Here is a 15688-nt window from a genome sequence, read left to right as displayed (position 1 = left end):
CTCCACTTTAGACTCTATTCTTTGAGCCCACTCTGACAGATGGCTTTCTTTCTTGCTTAGCCGCACTTTGAAAATGATTACTTTATGGTTAGAATTTACTATACACTTGGCGTTTTCTTCTCCGAAAAAACACTCTTCTGTGAGCATATTTCACTCCAGAAAGTCTCGGTACAATAAGCTCAAGGACCACCAGAGACAACCACTCGGGCCTAACTTAACCAGCGTAGCTAATTTTGAAATTTCCCTGCGAAAAAGAGCACTAACTTGCATCCTTACCGACGGCCCTTTTTCCCACTCCTGGACTGTAGTTTTCCAGTAGTCCTGTATGGACGTGAGAGTTGGACGATAAAGAAAGCTGAGCGCCGAAGCATTGATGCTTTTGAACTGTAGTGTTGGAAAAGACTCTTGAGAGTCCCTTGGACTGCAAGGAGATCCAACCAGTCCATCCTAAAGGAGATGAGTCCTGAGAGTTCATTGGAAGGACTGGTATTGAAGCTGAAACTCCAATACTTTGGCCACCTAATGCGAAGAGCTGACTCATTGGAAAAGACCCTAATACTGGGAAAGACTGAGGGCAGAAGGAGAAACGGACGACAGAGGATGAGACGGTTGGATGACATCACCGACATGAGTTTGGGTAGACTCCGGGAGTTGGTGATGGACAGGGAGGCCTGGCATGCTGCAGTTCATGGGGTCGCAGTCAGACACGACTGAGCGACTGAACTGAACTGAGATTGTAAGATTCAAAGGCAGAGTCAAAGCAATAAAAACTACCATTTTCTACTACACCCTGTCTCCAGGTTTCTATTCGGCACTAGTGAACAGAAATTGATTTCTTTGAAAAGCCCGCACTGTTCCCAGCGGTCCTTTCGTTTTGCTGTTTCAAAAGACGTAGCCTGACATTCCAGGCTACCACTACCCGTATTTTTTGGCACAGCAAAAACCTTTTCTCTAGAGAAACAGCCACTCCAGCTTTTGTAAACCTTACCCTTACTGTTGAAACTACCCATTTTCCTGTGATTCATTTCCCTGAATCACATTTGGGGCAGTCCCGCCAAGGAAAAAGGATAACTTCGCGTGAACATGCTGTAGTATCTATACAGTAGCTTTAATCTAACTATTATAACGCCAAGACGAAGTTCTGTTGTTTACGAGCTCTTTTAAATGTGAGAATGTGGATGGCTCTTAAAAGAGCCTTTGGGTAAAAGGTTGTAGCGACACAGATCTAGGTAGGTTCACTTGCCCTTGGCCTTGTGGTGGCTCTCAGTCTTCTTCGGCAGCAATACCGCCTGGATGTTGGGAAGAACGCCACCCTGAGCGATGGTGACTTTGCCCAGGAGCTTGTTGAGCTCCTCGTCGTTGCGGATTGCCAGTTGCAGGTGACGCGGGATGATGCGGGTCTTCTTGTTATCCCGGGCCGCATTGCCCGCCAGTTCCAGGATCTCGGCCGTCAGGTACTCCAGCACCGCTGCCAGGTACACAGGGGCCCCAGCACCGACCCGCTCGGCATAGTTGCCTTTGCGGAGCAGCCGGTGCACTCGGCCCACGGGGAACTGGAGTCCGGCCCGCGAGGAGCGGGTCTTTGCCTTAGCGCGTGCTTTGCCGCCCTGTTTTCCACGACCAGACATAACGAGACACCAGAAATAGGGTAACACCCAGAGAAATGGATCCTGAAGGCACAAGAAGCTAGGTAATTATACTCTCCGGCGGTTTGGTAAAACAGCCTATGCGATTGGCCAAACACAAATTCAAGCCAATCAAAAGCCAGAGCTGAAACAACACTTGCTAATTTGCATAGGGAATTTGTAGTGAAAAGGTCAAATTATGTAACGGTGAGCTAAGGGAAGAGCCAATAAGAGTTTGAAATAAAGAGCCTATCAGAGGTTAGGATGTGATGAAAAGACCAATCATAAATTGTAATTCTGCCATCCCACATTTGCATAGAGGCCAAACAAATACTAAGATCTTTGGTCTGTGGGCGTATTTTGTGTTCGCCTCCTGGTCCTGTCTGTGTTTTGTGATGCCTGAGCCAGCCAAGTCCGCTCCTGCCCCTAAAAAGGGCTCGAAGAAGGCGGTGACCAAGGCGCAGAAGAAGGACGGCAAGAAGCGCAAGCGTAGCCGCAAGGAGAGCTACTCCGTGTACGTGTACAAGGTCCTGAAGCAGGTCCACCCGGACACCGGCATCTCGTCCAAGGCCATGGGCATCATGAACTCTTTTGTCAACGACATCTTCGAGCGCATCGCTGGCGAGGCGTCGCGCCTGGCGCATTACAACAAGCGCTCGACTATCACATCCAGGGAGATCCAGACAGCGGTACGCCTGCTGCTACCCGGGGAGCTGGCCAAGCACGCGGTGTCTGAGGGTACCAAGGCTGTCACCAAGTACACCAGCTCCAAGTAAATTTCGTCATTTGAAACAACGCAAATAACTCAAGGCTCTTTTAAGAGCCACCCACTTTATCTCAAAGGATCTGTAACTTTCCAGACTGTATTAAAGTGGCTCGGTCAAGCAGTGAGAAAGATTATATACACCCATCAGGGTTAAGGTTTCTGACCATTGTGTGAGGAAAAATGTCTTTGCCCCAACCACTAATGCCAAAGAAGCTAATATTGAAAAGCGTAAGCCTGACAGCAAAAGTTTAATTTGCTGCATATTAGCTACGTGTCTTTTTGCAAACGTCTCTTAAAAGATAGGATGCCAGTTATTCTAAGCTGACCATTTTTAAGAAGCAGGAAAATCTTAATACTTAGAAAAGTGGGTGTTTCCTAAAGACGTTTACATTTATAAGTAAATAATCCAATTGTAAACGTGGTTTCCTTGCTTTACCGGGAAGAAAATGTCCAAGTAGAATCTGCTTTTTATGGAAAAGGACACTACTTAAATCTGCATAACAACATCCTGGTTACCTCTGAAAACAAGTGACTACCTACTCCCAAGATGTTTTTTTTTTTTTAATCTGAAGATGGTATTTTAAGGTAGTGGCTCAAGGCATTTTGTAGTCTTCTCAGGTTTACTGGGGATCTCCAGTGTAGAGAGGAGGTAATACAAATTAGGTGTTTCGGTTTGTCTTTCCCTGTTAATGTATCTTGTATCAATTAGACCAAACAAAGAATATGGAAAGAAAGAAGGGAAAATTTTTTCTCCCTATATCTACACAGACTTTTGTGAACATTAAATGTTACTACATTTTATAATAGTGCTTGTGAAGGAAATTCCCTAAAGCCTACATATAATTAAAGCATTTCTCACTTTCCAAGGTTAATTGTAAATACAGTTTAAAACAGTGTATTCTGGAAAACAAATACGTACATTTAAGAAATAGATAAGCATGGTTAAAGGAGAAATCCCCCATTGCATTTAGCCTCTTTGACCGCTAAATTTGAACATGGTACTTAAACCCTTTGTGAGCATTTCCTTACCTCTAAAATGGGAATAATAATTAACAACTACTATGTGACATGGCTGGGGTGATCAACAAAAGAGCCCTTAGGGTGGTGCTGGCACAGAGTCCCCTAAAATATTAGCTGTTGCTAAAGCAGCTAGTTGAAGTTCCGGGAAGTTGCCCTCAGGTCTGCCCACTTTAGAATCTCAGAATTCTGAGGCCTTAAACAAGGCAGTGAGCTGTAAAGACTACTAGCATTTAACACCAATTAGAATTCCTTGTCTGGCATTGGGAACAATACAAACCGCTTCTAACAGGCCTGCCCCTGTTGAAAAAACAATTCTCTTCACTGAACTGTTTTGAGGACATCTTAGTGCCTGTGACTCTTAAGTCTTCCCTGCCTTTGATGGCTAGTTCAAGCAACATATGTGTCATTTTCCAGGGAATTTTCTCGTGCCTCACTAGGATTAGAAGTATCTTTTAAATAGTCAGATGTGTTGGGTTCCCAGGCCATAAGCAAACTACTCACCTCCATTTGCCTCTCAAACTTGGTCTCTTTTTTCTCCACACTCCCTTGGCCTCCCTCTGCCCACCAGATAACTTCCTTGCTACCTCCAGTCTTTGCTACTTAGTCCTCCTTCCATTTGGAGCTTTACTTTCTCAATCTTTTTTCCCCAAGCATCACTTACAAGTAAAGCCTTCTGGTGATGCTGGTTTAATCACTACATCATGTCTGACTCTTGTGACCCCATGAACTGTATCCCACCACGATCCTCTGTCCACAGGATTTCCCAGACTAGCATACTGGAGTGGGTTGCCATTTCCTTCTCCAGGGTATCTTCCTGACCCAGGGATCAAACCCACATCTTCTGAATTAGAGTCAGATTTTTTCCCAAAATCTTCCTATGTCATTTAAAGTACCATCTCCTTCCTCTACACTATACAGTTTTTCCCAGCTTCAGTTTTGTTCATAGCACCATCTAACAAACTGTTTTACCTGTTTTGTCTGTGCCCCTTCCAACAAAATATAAGCTCCATGCACTTAGAAATACTGTTTTGTTCACCGTTGTTCACTGCTATAATTCCATAGTATCGAACAGTGCCTGGTACATGCCATGCGCTCAATTTTGTTTGTTAAATTAACATCATCGTATGAATTTATCTCCTCAAATCAGTGCCTTAGCTCCAATAACATCTGATTCTTTCCATATTTAAACACCAGAGCCCATATCTTTAAAAGAGATCGCATTGCAAATGACTCCACTGATTTCTGGCTTTCAAAGTATCACCCTACAAACTACTTGCCGGCCATAAGGAGGAGAAATCAGATTTTACGAAGAAACTATTAATAATTATCCTAAACCAATGACTGACCTAGAACCTACAAAATCCCCTTAACAAGTGACCCTGATGTACAATAGTATTTACATACAATGATCTATAACCTGTTCCTTGACAAGAAAATTAATGTTATTTCAGTCAAATCTAGGGAAAAATCACTTCTACTCTGTAGGTCATACAGGGTCCAGAAACCAAGGAAGATAACCCCATTCAGGAAACAAGCCAAACCAGGACATTTTATAGGCCAGGTCTACATCAAATCAATGTCAAAAAACTAAGTGAGATTCAGGAGAAAACTTGTATCAATGCATTAAGAGACCTGAGACAGAACAAAAGGGAAGATTGGATCTCCCTCTGAATGAACCAGATCTCTAAGACATTTAAGGTATAACAGGGATTTGTTCATGTGCACCGACTATTAGGTATTTAGGCAGTGAGTATACCGGTAACTTTTTAAAGCAAACAAAAACAATGCATACTTCCTTTGAGGTAAATAATCCTGATGTCTGTATAGTACTTTTTTAAATGTTCACTTAATCTTAAACCTAAGTGCCATTCATGTTGCTCATTTAAAAACATACTTCCTGTCGACTTTTTAAAATTTTTCAAACAGGAATTCAGACTATAGTGTCCTCTATACCTAATACATGGTAGCTCTCCCGGCGGGTCCATTGTAATTGTTCCCCCAATGCATGGGTACAAGTTTTAGTCAGCAGAGCCCAGCAGCAGCGCCACACACCAGCCGAGCCCAGGAGCGCGCCCCCGCTGAGGGGAAGACCCGCCCTACTCGTGAATTCGCCTTTGTTCCGAGTCGCGCTTCCCGCCGCGGGCGCGGGCTTTCTTTGTTCCTCTGCCTCGCCGCCATCTTGAGCACAGGGCACCGCCGGGGGAGAACCAGGCGTCGCTACATCGCGGTGAGTGTAAGCCGACTTCTAATACGCAAGTACCGCGGATACTCGATTCCAAATTCGAAATATCCCAGAATTAAAGAAATCTTCCTGGGGTAAAGTCTCATAAAACTTAAATGCGCCGAAGTTATTTTTAAAGCCACAGTGAACTTGCATCACTCTAAAACTTCCGTGCTTTCAATCATGTCTGACTCTGCAATCCTACCCATGGTATTATCTTGGCAAAAATACTGGGGTGGATTGCCATGCTATTCTCCACTGGTAGATTCCGAGAGGTGGGCTTTGTTTAGCGGAAACTGAGCATGTGAGATATCCCTTGAGCAACAGCAAGTGCTAGCCAGCTCTTTCATCGAAACATGTGGGCGGCCCTGAAAAGGGCCTTTGGTGGAAATATTAAGAACGCCGAAAACTGGCAGCTTAACCGCCAAAGCCGTAGAGGGTGCGGCCCTGGCGTTTCAGCGCGTAGACTACATCCATGGCTGTGACAGTTTTGCGCTTGGCATGCTCGGTGTAGGTGACGGCGTCGCGGATCACATTTTCCAGGAACACCTTCAACACCCCGCGGGTCTCCTCATAGATGAGACCAGATATACGCTTAACTCCTCCACGCCGGGCCAGACGACGGATGGCGGGCTTGGTGATGCCCTGGATGTTATCGCGAAGAACCTTGCGGTGACGTTTAGCGCCACCTTTTCCAAGGCCCTTCCCGCCCTTGCCGCGTCCAGACATGATAGAGCTGCCAAGGGAACTTCCAAAACAGCACCGACAAAGCCGCGGCAATTCCCTTATATGAGCGGATTCCGGACCGAAGTGAGAACCGAAAGCGCTTTCGCGGGCACATTCATTTAGCCTGCCAGCCCGCCCCTCCCCTCGTGACCCAGTTCTGGGTGACGTCACGACAGCTTAGTCCCCGCCCACCGAGCGGGCCCTTCGCTGAGGATTCTCCGGTGAGTCTTCCATCCCTAAGCAGGAATTTTCGAACGCAATTTGAAACTGGGTCAGACTAAAGAAATTAACATTTTTTACTTATTTTCTTTTGCTGCTTAGGATGCTTTGGGACGGTTGCACTGGAGCCTTGGCCCACATGACCGGAACAGCTGTAACCTTCGTTGGAAATGAGGGCCCGGCTTTACCTCCACGTTTATGGGGCCTTCAGCACTGCTGCTCCGTCCCGGTAACAAAACCCCTTCAAATCGAAACACCCTTCCAGAGGAATTTAAAAGCTTCAAGACCTCGCCTTTTCTTTCACCAAGCCAAGGGAAATCTAACCAAAAGATTTTTTCCCCAAAGGCGAATACCTATGGTTGGTTAGCGATTCTCCGGTAGAAATCTCGGCAGCCGCGCGAACCAAAGTTCCTTTCACGTTTTATTTTCATTTTCTTCTCTGATTATTAAAACTTGTGATTCTGATTTAATTATCTAACCGTTCCTCCTGCGCTCAGTAACTTAACTCCGTATTAATGTTTACTTTTCTACTTGTTTTCTCTGATTCTGATAGCGACATTAATCCAAACTCTTCCCATCGTGTAGCCAAAGTATAGAAATAAATACCCCTCCCCGCCCCCGCCCTTACAGTTTTCTAAAGTTAGAGGCGTGCTTCCTAGTACAGTTAAGGGTATTATTAGTAAGGCGCATAAGTTGTAAAGCAGAGTGGCGCAGCGGAAGCGTGCTGGGCCCATAACCCAGAGGTCGATGGATCGAAACCATCCTCTGCTAGTATCAGCTTTTTCTGAACTGCTAGAAAATACCCTGAAAATAAGTATGAAAACCGTTTCCGTGATTTCTTCTGCTAAAGTAACCGTGTTGTTATTGTCTCCAGTTTTCATGACAGCGTTCATTGTCTTGTGATGCTGTGAAAGTGCTGAATTAAGAGAGATGGAGTGGAAGCCCAGATCTTGTTATGCTTCCTTCTATTCATAATCCAGAAAGCACTGTTTGTAAGAAATTGAGACCTTGTAGTTAAAGTGACAAACTAAAAATCTCCTGGGCCATCCCTGCGCAGATTCTTTGCAACTACTAGAGTTTTAATCTTTGGAGTAAATAAGTAACTCTTTGAGAGGAGAGTGCAGAGTTTGGTGACCTTAATTGTACGCTGACCTCAGAAGACCACTTCCGCCGCTATTGTAAATGTCTTTACCCTCTACCTTCCTTTTCAACCTCTAACAGAACTATTCTCTATGCTTATTTTTTAAATATATGTGTGTACTGTTTTATATATTTTTTCCTCTCTCAGAAAGGATTCCTATTCAGATATTTATGTTACATACTGTGCTAGGAACTAAGAAAACTCATTAAGTAGCCTACATCGTAGATATGCTTTTAAAACAATATGTAACTGTACAGTACACGTGTGTGCAGTACAGATATTTCTTTAAAAGATTGTACACTAAGTGCAACGGGGGAAAGGGAAAATGATGTTTCCAGTAGTCCTATGACCACCCAGTAGTTGGTGATTCGCTGGAAGGATTCACATGAATCAAGATATATCCAAGGTTAAGATTTATTACAGCAAAGAAAAAAAGTGTAGACACAAAAAGGAAAAGATGTACACAAGCAAATACTAGAGAAGCCTACCTTGTCCTCCATCTTCAAGGATGACATGGACATTCTTTCTTACTTGAGTGGAAAAGTCATGAAAAGAAAGACATCAATCATGCTCAAAAATCATTTTGGCTGAATTTCCAGGCCAATAATTTTCTCAAAGATAAGAGAGTCTCCAACAAGGCTGTGCATATGCAACATTTTGGCATCCTTTATGTGCCATATACTCCCTCTATGGAGTACCCAAGACCGAAATAATTGTCAGTTCTTCTCTTTCACAAGGCGGTACTCCTTGGCCCCAAATAACCCCTGTAATCTCGAATTTTCATTTTTCTAAAGATAGGGCGCGGGTGGCTCGGGGACAGTTGCCTTTTTGACATTAAGTAGCTTTCACGATTCAGGAGGAGACAGAAAATTTACTAAGTGTCTCAGGAGACCTGTGTCCTTGGAGACCACGTGGCCTAACGGATAAGGCGTCTGACTTCGGATCAGAAGATTGAGGGTTCGAATCCCTTCGTGGTTAGTTTGACTTTTCACTTCAAAGCTACAACCTCTTCTCTGTTAGTCCTGAGTTCCGGCTGCTGGAATCTGTCACTGGTTTCCACTCTTCTCCTGTCTTTTCCATCTGAACTTCTTTTTATTCCTTTGGTTTTATTGTCAAAAGGATGAGAACAGGTTTTATTCAAGCAGAAATTACAGAACAAAATATTAAGGTCATTAGAAGAGCTGGACTGTTTGCAAAGTGTATGCAAACAGGAAGGCAGAGAAGATAACCACAAAAAATATACAAAAACTTGTTTCTGCACCTAAATAACTGAATTTAATAATAAGTTAGGATGAAGAAAACTTAATTTCCAATGTCGAGTACTTAGTGAAACATATGATGTTCCCAGATTCAAATCATATGGAGGCTTAGCTCTTTTCTATTAAACATATTCCTCTTTCTCTGTTTTTTAGAAACAATAGAAGAGATTAGCACATTTAAAATTATCTTTTGCGTGGGACTCTTTTCAGCCCTATGGACTGTAGCCCACCAGGTTCCTCTGTCCATGGGATTCTTCAGGCAAAAATACTATGTGTTGCCATCTTCCCAACCCAGGGAGGCAGCCTGTGTCTCTGTCTGTTACATTGCACCGGGGTATCGGGGGTTTCTTACCCACTGAGAAGCCCCAAATAATCCTTTAATGTGTATTAAAAGAAGTGACAAATACCCTAGGTATATTCTGCCTGGACAGTTTTTTTTCCTCCCATGTCAATATCATGCACACACACGTATACATATACACATATACAGTATCCTGTTATTTCATGATTATCTGTTGAATGTTTACAGTGTGCAAAGTTGAGGAGACAAGGATCTAAAAAGGTGGTACCCCTACAACCTTATTCTCAAACAAGGTAACATGGGGATGGAGAGGCAAGAGGGTTAAGATTGACTGCTCAGATATCCAATATCTGTGATTATTTGTTGGAGAAAATTCAAAGATATAAAAAAAACATATACCAATTCCTCAAGACTCCACTTTGGCCTCCAATCTGAATCATTGTTTCCTCGGTTTTTATTTTCCAAATAAAATGGGTTATAGTTTGTGAGCCATCTTTGAACCACATGTACCACATAAGCCATGTCTTATAAAATTCAAAATCAGATTTTACTGCAAAATTTGTACTTCATAGGTCTCAATCCTCATAAGCCTTTGGAAGATCTGCTGACCTATGACCTTGGAAGGATTTTCCAAGTTTCAAAACTCATAATCCCAGTCACTGTATTTGAACACATTAGAAAGACCTTATCACCTTAACCTCTTGCTTGGTTCCCATGAACCTTAGTAAGGAAAAGTTGGTTATATGATTTTTTTTTTTTTTTAGCAAGCAATTTGTCTGGTCTCTACCTCGGTTTTCTCATCCATAAAACAGAGACAGGTGATGAGAGGGAGGATTTTCCAAAAGATCATCTTTATGGTCCCTTCAAATTTTGTTATTCCACACCATGTACTCAGCCCTTTGCTATAGTTATCCTGTAAGGTAAAAGAAAAGAGGGAACAGATGAGATTTTGTGGGATTATGTGCTAAAATTAACATATAAGTGGCAAAAGATGATCAAAGAAGGAAGGAAACAGAGCCTGAAACTCCTGGAAAAGATCTTTGACTAAATTCATTCATACAAAATACAAAAAGGAGAATGATGATTTCATTTGAGAATTCACGGAAAAGGTACATTTGATGTGCCTCTTGCAAAAAGATTTTGCCACCAAGGAGTAGAGACTACAGGCAGAAGTGACTGCATGAGCAAAAGCAGAGCATGTGAACAGTTTCTGCTCCTGAAAGCAGGGACCAGGGGTCAGGTAAAGTTAGAGTCTGAGGAAGAGACTGGGGGCCACCGCGGGGCGGGTAGGGAGTGAGGAGGTGTAAGGAGCGAGTGCCTTGGACCTGGAAACGTGCTGCCTGGGATTTAAATGGCAAATATATATACAAAAACTGCAGAGACAAGGAACCATGGCTGGAGAGCAGTTGGGAGCAGTGAATGAAGAGAATGGCCTGTGGTTCTCAACCCATCAGTCACCTGTGGTGCCTGCAACCACAGAGACGTCACCCTCGGCTTTACTGATTGAGCTGTGTGAAGGTGTGGCGGAAACGAGGACATTTTGAGAAAACTCCCTGGTAGTGTGTAATTTGCTTCACTGTTTGGAACGCAGGCAGGAAGGAGGCGGCCAGCGGGTTGGGCAGGGTGTTAACAGACAACGGAACTCCGAAGGCCCGGAATCGGTTTTTGACTCCGGTGGAGAAGCAGTAGAATCAGTGAGCACACCTGAGCCTGAGCAGAGGCAGCAGTTTCTTACCTCTCTCATCCACGCGACGGATTTCCTAATCTCTCTATAAAAGGGGTTAAAAACATGCGTTATTGATAGTGAAAGTTACACAGTTCGTCTGTAACGGAACACCAATCTATACCTTGTTCACAAGGCACTAAAACCTCACTCCCACACTGCAGCGGGAGAGGACAGGACGACGAGGATGGGATTCGAACCCACGCGTGCAGAGCACAATGGATTAGCAGTCCATCGCCTTAACCACTCGGCCACCTCGTCATCTGCATGGCCTGCTCCCGATAAAATTATATTTCTCTACACAACAGAGTTCTATTTGTGAAATTACATTATTATTTCTTTAACTAATGAAGAAAATGCCTCTTCTCCCTATAAATGGCCCTCTTGCTTTGATAAAGGAAGAAAAAATAAAAGACCACACTCCAAGCACTAAAGAAAAGAGTGTGAAGGATCCTCAAAAGGCTTAAAACTAGGTCTATTTTATGATCCAACAATCCCAGTTTTATTTATCCAAAAGAAATGAAAACAGGATATCAAAAATATATCTGCACTCCTATGTTTATTACAACACTGATTACAGTCGTCAAGATATGGGAAAAAATTGTCAGGAAATGAATAAAGAAAATGCGGGGTGTGTGTGTGTGTGTGTGTGTGTGTGTGTGTGTGTGATATGGAATGTTATTCAGCCACAAGAAAGAAGGAAACTCTGCCGTTCAAGACAACGTGGACCTGGAGGGTGTTATGCTAAGTGAGATAAGACATATAAAGAAAGACAAATACTGTATGATATCACTCATAATATCTGAGAATACGTTACCTTACATGGTAAAAGAGATTTTGCAGATATGATTAAATTGAGGATTTCAAGATGGAAGAGTATCCTGGATTATCCAAGTGGACCCAAAGGAGGATCAGATTCAATAGTAGGAAATGTGAATGCAGAATCAAGAAGCAGTGCATGGCATAGGCCATTAAAATCGAAAAGAGCAAGCAAGTAATCTTGAAGTCTCTTGAAATATTCTTCATTGAAGTCTCCAGAAGAAACATAGACGTTCAGAAACCTTGATTTTACAGTTCTGAACTCCAGAACTGTAAGAAAGTAAATTTGTGTTGTTTTAAGTAACTAAATTTGTGGTCAATTACTACAGCAGCAATAGGAAATTAATGCAGACGTTCTTAAGCACTTCCATGACTGGGGCTTAATAAGCAGGAAGAACTTTGCAGAACTTTTTCTAGAATGCCAGGGGCACACATTTGTGGGGACTCTTATTTTGCTGTCATTGAGAGTATTGGAGGATACATGCTCAAACTGTGGTGAGAAAGTCAACAGAAGGAATTTAGAGTCCCACTGACAGCTGATATTGTTGTATTCAGAGACCAGAGAGTTAACCACTTCACCATGGGACCTTGATATAAGTAACCTTCACAGGAAGATTTGTATCCTGGTCAGCTGATCTTTCAAAGGCTTCAGCACAGATTCAGTGGGAACATTAAGAGACAGTGGAGACTACACTGTCCTGTAAAGAGACAGTGGAGACTCTCAGATGACCGATAGTTTAGAATCTTATTGTATATTTTGGACATTTTCTGGTCTGTGTGCACAGTTTTGCAGCCTACAGAGCATTTGCCTGAGCTCCGAAGGAGAAAAGGATCACAAGTGGGGCCTGTCTTCTGGGACTCCTATAACAGCCTCTGATATATGAACTTGTAATCACTCAAGTTCGTAGTTCACTTACAGATCTGACCCACTTCATAAGAGTCCCAGAAGAAAGTAAGGGAGGATGCTTCTCCAGAGAAGGATACCTGAGTGGGAAGGTTATGCCCGGAAACCAATGTGTACATTATCAGTTTGAGGTAAACCAAGAGAAAATTGGCTGACCACCAAAACTAAGGAAGGTCCCACCGAGATTTGAACTCGGATCGCTGGATTCAAAGTCCAGAGTGCTAACCATTACACCATGGGGCCACTACAACCTAGTACCAGCTGAAAGGTTTCTGAATATTCATTGAAGAGCCTGTGGTTCTATTCAGAATTTTGTGAATTATAATTTTTATTTTAAATGTATATATATAAAGAGTCAGTTGTATCCCAGTCAGCAAAGGATCCAAGAGAAATGCAACCACCAAGGCTCACAGGCACTATGAATTTCTCAGGACCCAGTTCATATTAAAAACTGATGGAACTCGGACCCAGAACTGAGGTCAGGGGTATAAAACGCGAATAGTCAAGCAGACGGCAATCTAAATTTCTAGAATCTGAGGAGATTCTGTGGTCCAGAGAAGGAAATGGAGAAGAAAACAACAGATGGGAAATCTCAGATGAATGGATAAAGGAAGTTGTTCGGTACATTGCCTCCTAGCTGAGGGGATGGGGTGTCTAGCCGCACAAGTGCTTAGGTGTCTGGCCTCCTCGAGGTACCACAGTGATTGAAGACACGGGGAGGGAAGGCACCAAAAGTTAGGTCCCACCGAGATTTGAACTCGGATCGCTGGATTCAAAGTCCAGAGTGCTAACCATTACACCATGGGGCCACTACACGCTCTTGGAGGCAAGGAGTTAGGAACGTGACTGCAGTGTGTCGCATGCACTTTATTCTGATGATTTCTGTCTTGTATGAATGAAGGCCTCATTATCAGTGCTCCGCAATGCGAAAAGCGTAGAGCTCACTTTGCTTCCAGTTATTCTCAGAGTCCGCGTAGAGTTTGAGTACCTGCCTTCCTTGCAAAATCAAAACTACACTTACTGAATTTCTGACCTGGGCCATGAATGTCTATATATGGTGTCTATACTTAAAAATTCCCTAGGACACGTGTGAATATAGAAAAAGAAGAAAAACGTTCAAGATAAATTAGGAAATTATTGGTAATTTTGAGATTAAGGAAAAATTTTGGAGTATTTTTACAAACTTCTTTTTGCTTCTCAGCATTTCCAAATGGATCGATTGCAGGTTTAATACAAGTTGAATTTTTGTTATATTCATTCTTATTTCTGCAGCATATACCGTGTGCATATGTCTTAGAGTTTTAGCAAGCGAAACAGTTTTTGGTATTTTTTTTTAATAAAATTTAGCCAAAATCTGAAAACAGTTTTGAATATTCTTCAACTGGTACTTCCTCCCTACAATCTGGCCTCCTAAATGGAATAATAAGAGGACTCCAGAAGGAAACGTTGGAAATTTCTGTTTGAAATACTGGTTCTGAAACGTCAAAATATTCACGAGTAGAATAGTGATGCCTTGATATAGCCAAATTCTTGGAAGTTCATTAAGGGGAAAACGAGGCAAGCGAGGATCGAAAGTCAGACCTGAACGGAATTTAAGTTCGGGAGATAGTAATTCAAAATGAATTAATGCCTCAGCTTAAACAACAACAACAGCAAAAATCTTTATAATGGTCTCAGAAATCCCTAGCGTTTACCAAAGTAAATTTCAAAGATTTTCTCTACAGACAGTTATACTAGGGGACTAAAATTTCCTCCATCCAATTTTATGGAGAAAGATAATAATAATCAGGGAAACAGTATATTTCGTGTTAAGTTTCCACAGTTGGTGCTTGGACCTGGAGAGGAGGGGGAAAAAAAAACAGAAACGCTACGTAGCCGGCAGGATTCGAACCTGCGCGGGGAGACCCCAATGGATTTCAAGTCCATCGCCTTAACCACTCGGCCACGACTACATAACTGATTAGATTGTCTAGATATATTCCCATGAGGAATATCTTGCCTGTTACAAATGTCCTTTCATTTTAACAGCTGTTCTGGAATGCCTGTCATCATGATAAAAATATCAACAATTTGAAGATTGAAATGTTGGTTACAGACTTTATCACAAAATGTAACCTTTGTCTGACGTACAAGATAGCAGAGATTTTACGAAGGTCACATTCCAACCCCTACGAGGTGTAGTGGTCCCCAAATCTGAGATTAAATTCCAACAGATTTACCAGACATAAAGAATAAGCTTTACCTCCGTTAAAAATGGGAAAGAGGTATTTCTAACAAGCAACTTTAGCGATTCTTACACATCCAGAGCTGGTCCACAAGCTAGATGTGATAGTCTGTTTTAAAAGCATTCAGTCCCTTCTAAGATCAGGTTTCAATCAACAAAAGACACCACAAATAGCAGAGGATGGTTTCGATCCATCGACCTCTGGGTTATGGGCCCAGCACGCTTCCGCTGCGCCACTCTGCTAACACGAGTACCCTGTTTTTTAATTCATTTTCAAGGGGATAAATTTTGGCACTTTCTTAGATCTAAGATATTATGAATATCTTTCTAAAGCTGCTTCGAAGAGTAGGAATACTGCATATGTGTCTGTACGTGGCCACATTCCACCTCCAAATACCACCTACTCAGAAATCACCTTCTAAAGACTGCTATCAACTGAGGTTTGCTTGGTTGTTGGAAAACCAAATGCATGCCAATAGGTATAATTTATAAAATTGTAATTGTAAATTTACAAAGGTGAAATTGTAAATTACCAGTAAATTACCAGAAGTGCACTTACCTTAAAAATACTTTTTGTTTGTGGCTTTTCGGGAAAAATAAACCTGATGCATTGGCCGGGAATCGAACCCGGGCCTCCCGCGTGGCAGGCGAGAATTCTACCACTGAACCACCAATGCCTCGATGAGCTCAACGGTCTTTATTTCTGTTCATATAGTTATCTTATTCCTAAATTCTGGGGA

The 15688-nt window shown here is 42.6% G+C and overlaps 2 protein-coding genes and 8 non-coding genes across 10 annotated transcripts in view; 3 read left to right on the top strand and 7 right to left on the bottom strand.

The window, feature by feature from the left end:
• The window catches only part of LOC101108868 (uncharacterized), a 37216-nt gene extending 30823 nt beyond the window's left edge, over window positions 1-6393 (bottom strand). Inside the window, exons 1-2 of the mRNA XM_015102565.4 lie at window positions 6079-6393; window positions 1313-1349 (exon numbers count right to left, since the gene is read on the bottom strand). Of these exons, the coding sequence (XP_014958051.2) occupies window positions 1313-1349; window positions 6079-6361 (320 nt within the window). The 5' untranslated portion in view covers window positions 6362-6393. The remainder of the gene's footprint in view (window positions 1-1312; window positions 1350-6078) is intronic.
• LOC101108086 (histone H2B type 1-C/E/F/G/I) lies at window positions 1981-3195 on the top strand. The gene has a single exon (XM_004019065.6). It carries the CDS (start codon window positions 2021-2023, stop codon window positions 2399-2401), a length of 381 nt encoding a protein of 126 aa, XP_004019114.1. The 5' UTR covers window positions 1981-2020; the 3' UTR covers window positions 2402-3195.
• An 883-nt stretch (window positions 6394-7276) lies between the features above and the next one.
• On the top strand, window positions 7277-7348 carry TRNAM-CAU (transfer RNA methionine (anticodon CAU)). The gene has a single exon. It is a non-coding gene; the product is annotated as a tRNA-Met (tRNA).
• A 1275-nt stretch (window positions 7349-8623) lies between these two features.
• Window positions 8624-8696, top strand: TRNAR-UCG (transfer RNA arginine (anticodon UCG)). The gene has a single exon. It is a non-coding gene; the product is annotated as a tRNA-Arg (tRNA).
• A 2484-nt stretch (window positions 8697-11180) lies between these two features.
• On the bottom strand, window positions 11181-11262 carry TRNAS-GCU (transfer RNA serine (anticodon GCU)). The gene has a single exon. It is a non-coding gene; the product is annotated as a tRNA-Ser (tRNA).
• A 1633-nt stretch (window positions 11263-12895) lies between these two features.
• On the bottom strand, window positions 12896-12967 carry TRNAQ-UUG (transfer RNA glutamine (anticodon UUG)). The gene has a single exon. It is a non-coding gene; the product is annotated as a tRNA-Gln (tRNA).
• A 494-nt stretch (window positions 12968-13461) lies between these two features.
• On the bottom strand, window positions 13462-13533 carry TRNAQ-UUG (transfer RNA glutamine (anticodon UUG)). The gene has a single exon. It is a non-coding gene; the product is annotated as a tRNA-Gln (tRNA).
• Window positions 13534-14594: 1061 nt separating this feature from the next.
• On the bottom strand, window positions 14595-14676 carry TRNAS-UGA (transfer RNA serine (anticodon UGA)). The gene has a single exon. It is a non-coding gene; the product is annotated as a tRNA-Ser (tRNA).
• Window positions 14677-15119: 443 nt separating this feature from the next.
• Window positions 15120-15191, bottom strand: TRNAM-CAU (transfer RNA methionine (anticodon CAU)). Its single transcript has one exon. It is a non-coding gene; the product is annotated as a tRNA-Met (tRNA).
• Window positions 15192-15554: 363 nt separating this feature from the next.
• Window positions 15555-15625, bottom strand: TRNAG-GCC (transfer RNA glycine (anticodon GCC)). The gene has a single exon. It is a non-coding gene; the product is annotated as a tRNA-Gly (tRNA).
• Between the last annotated feature and the right edge of the window lie 63 nt (window positions 15626-15688).

Source organism: Ovis aries, chromosome 20 (assembly GCF_016772045.2).
Source record: "Ovis aries strain OAR_USU_Benz2616 breed Rambouillet chromosome 20, ARS-UI_Ramb_v3.0, whole genome shotgun sequence".
NCBI lineage: Eukaryota > Metazoa > Chordata > Mammalia > Artiodactyla > Bovidae > Ovis > Ovis aries.
This window is presented reverse-complemented; position numbering and strand designations above follow the sequence as displayed.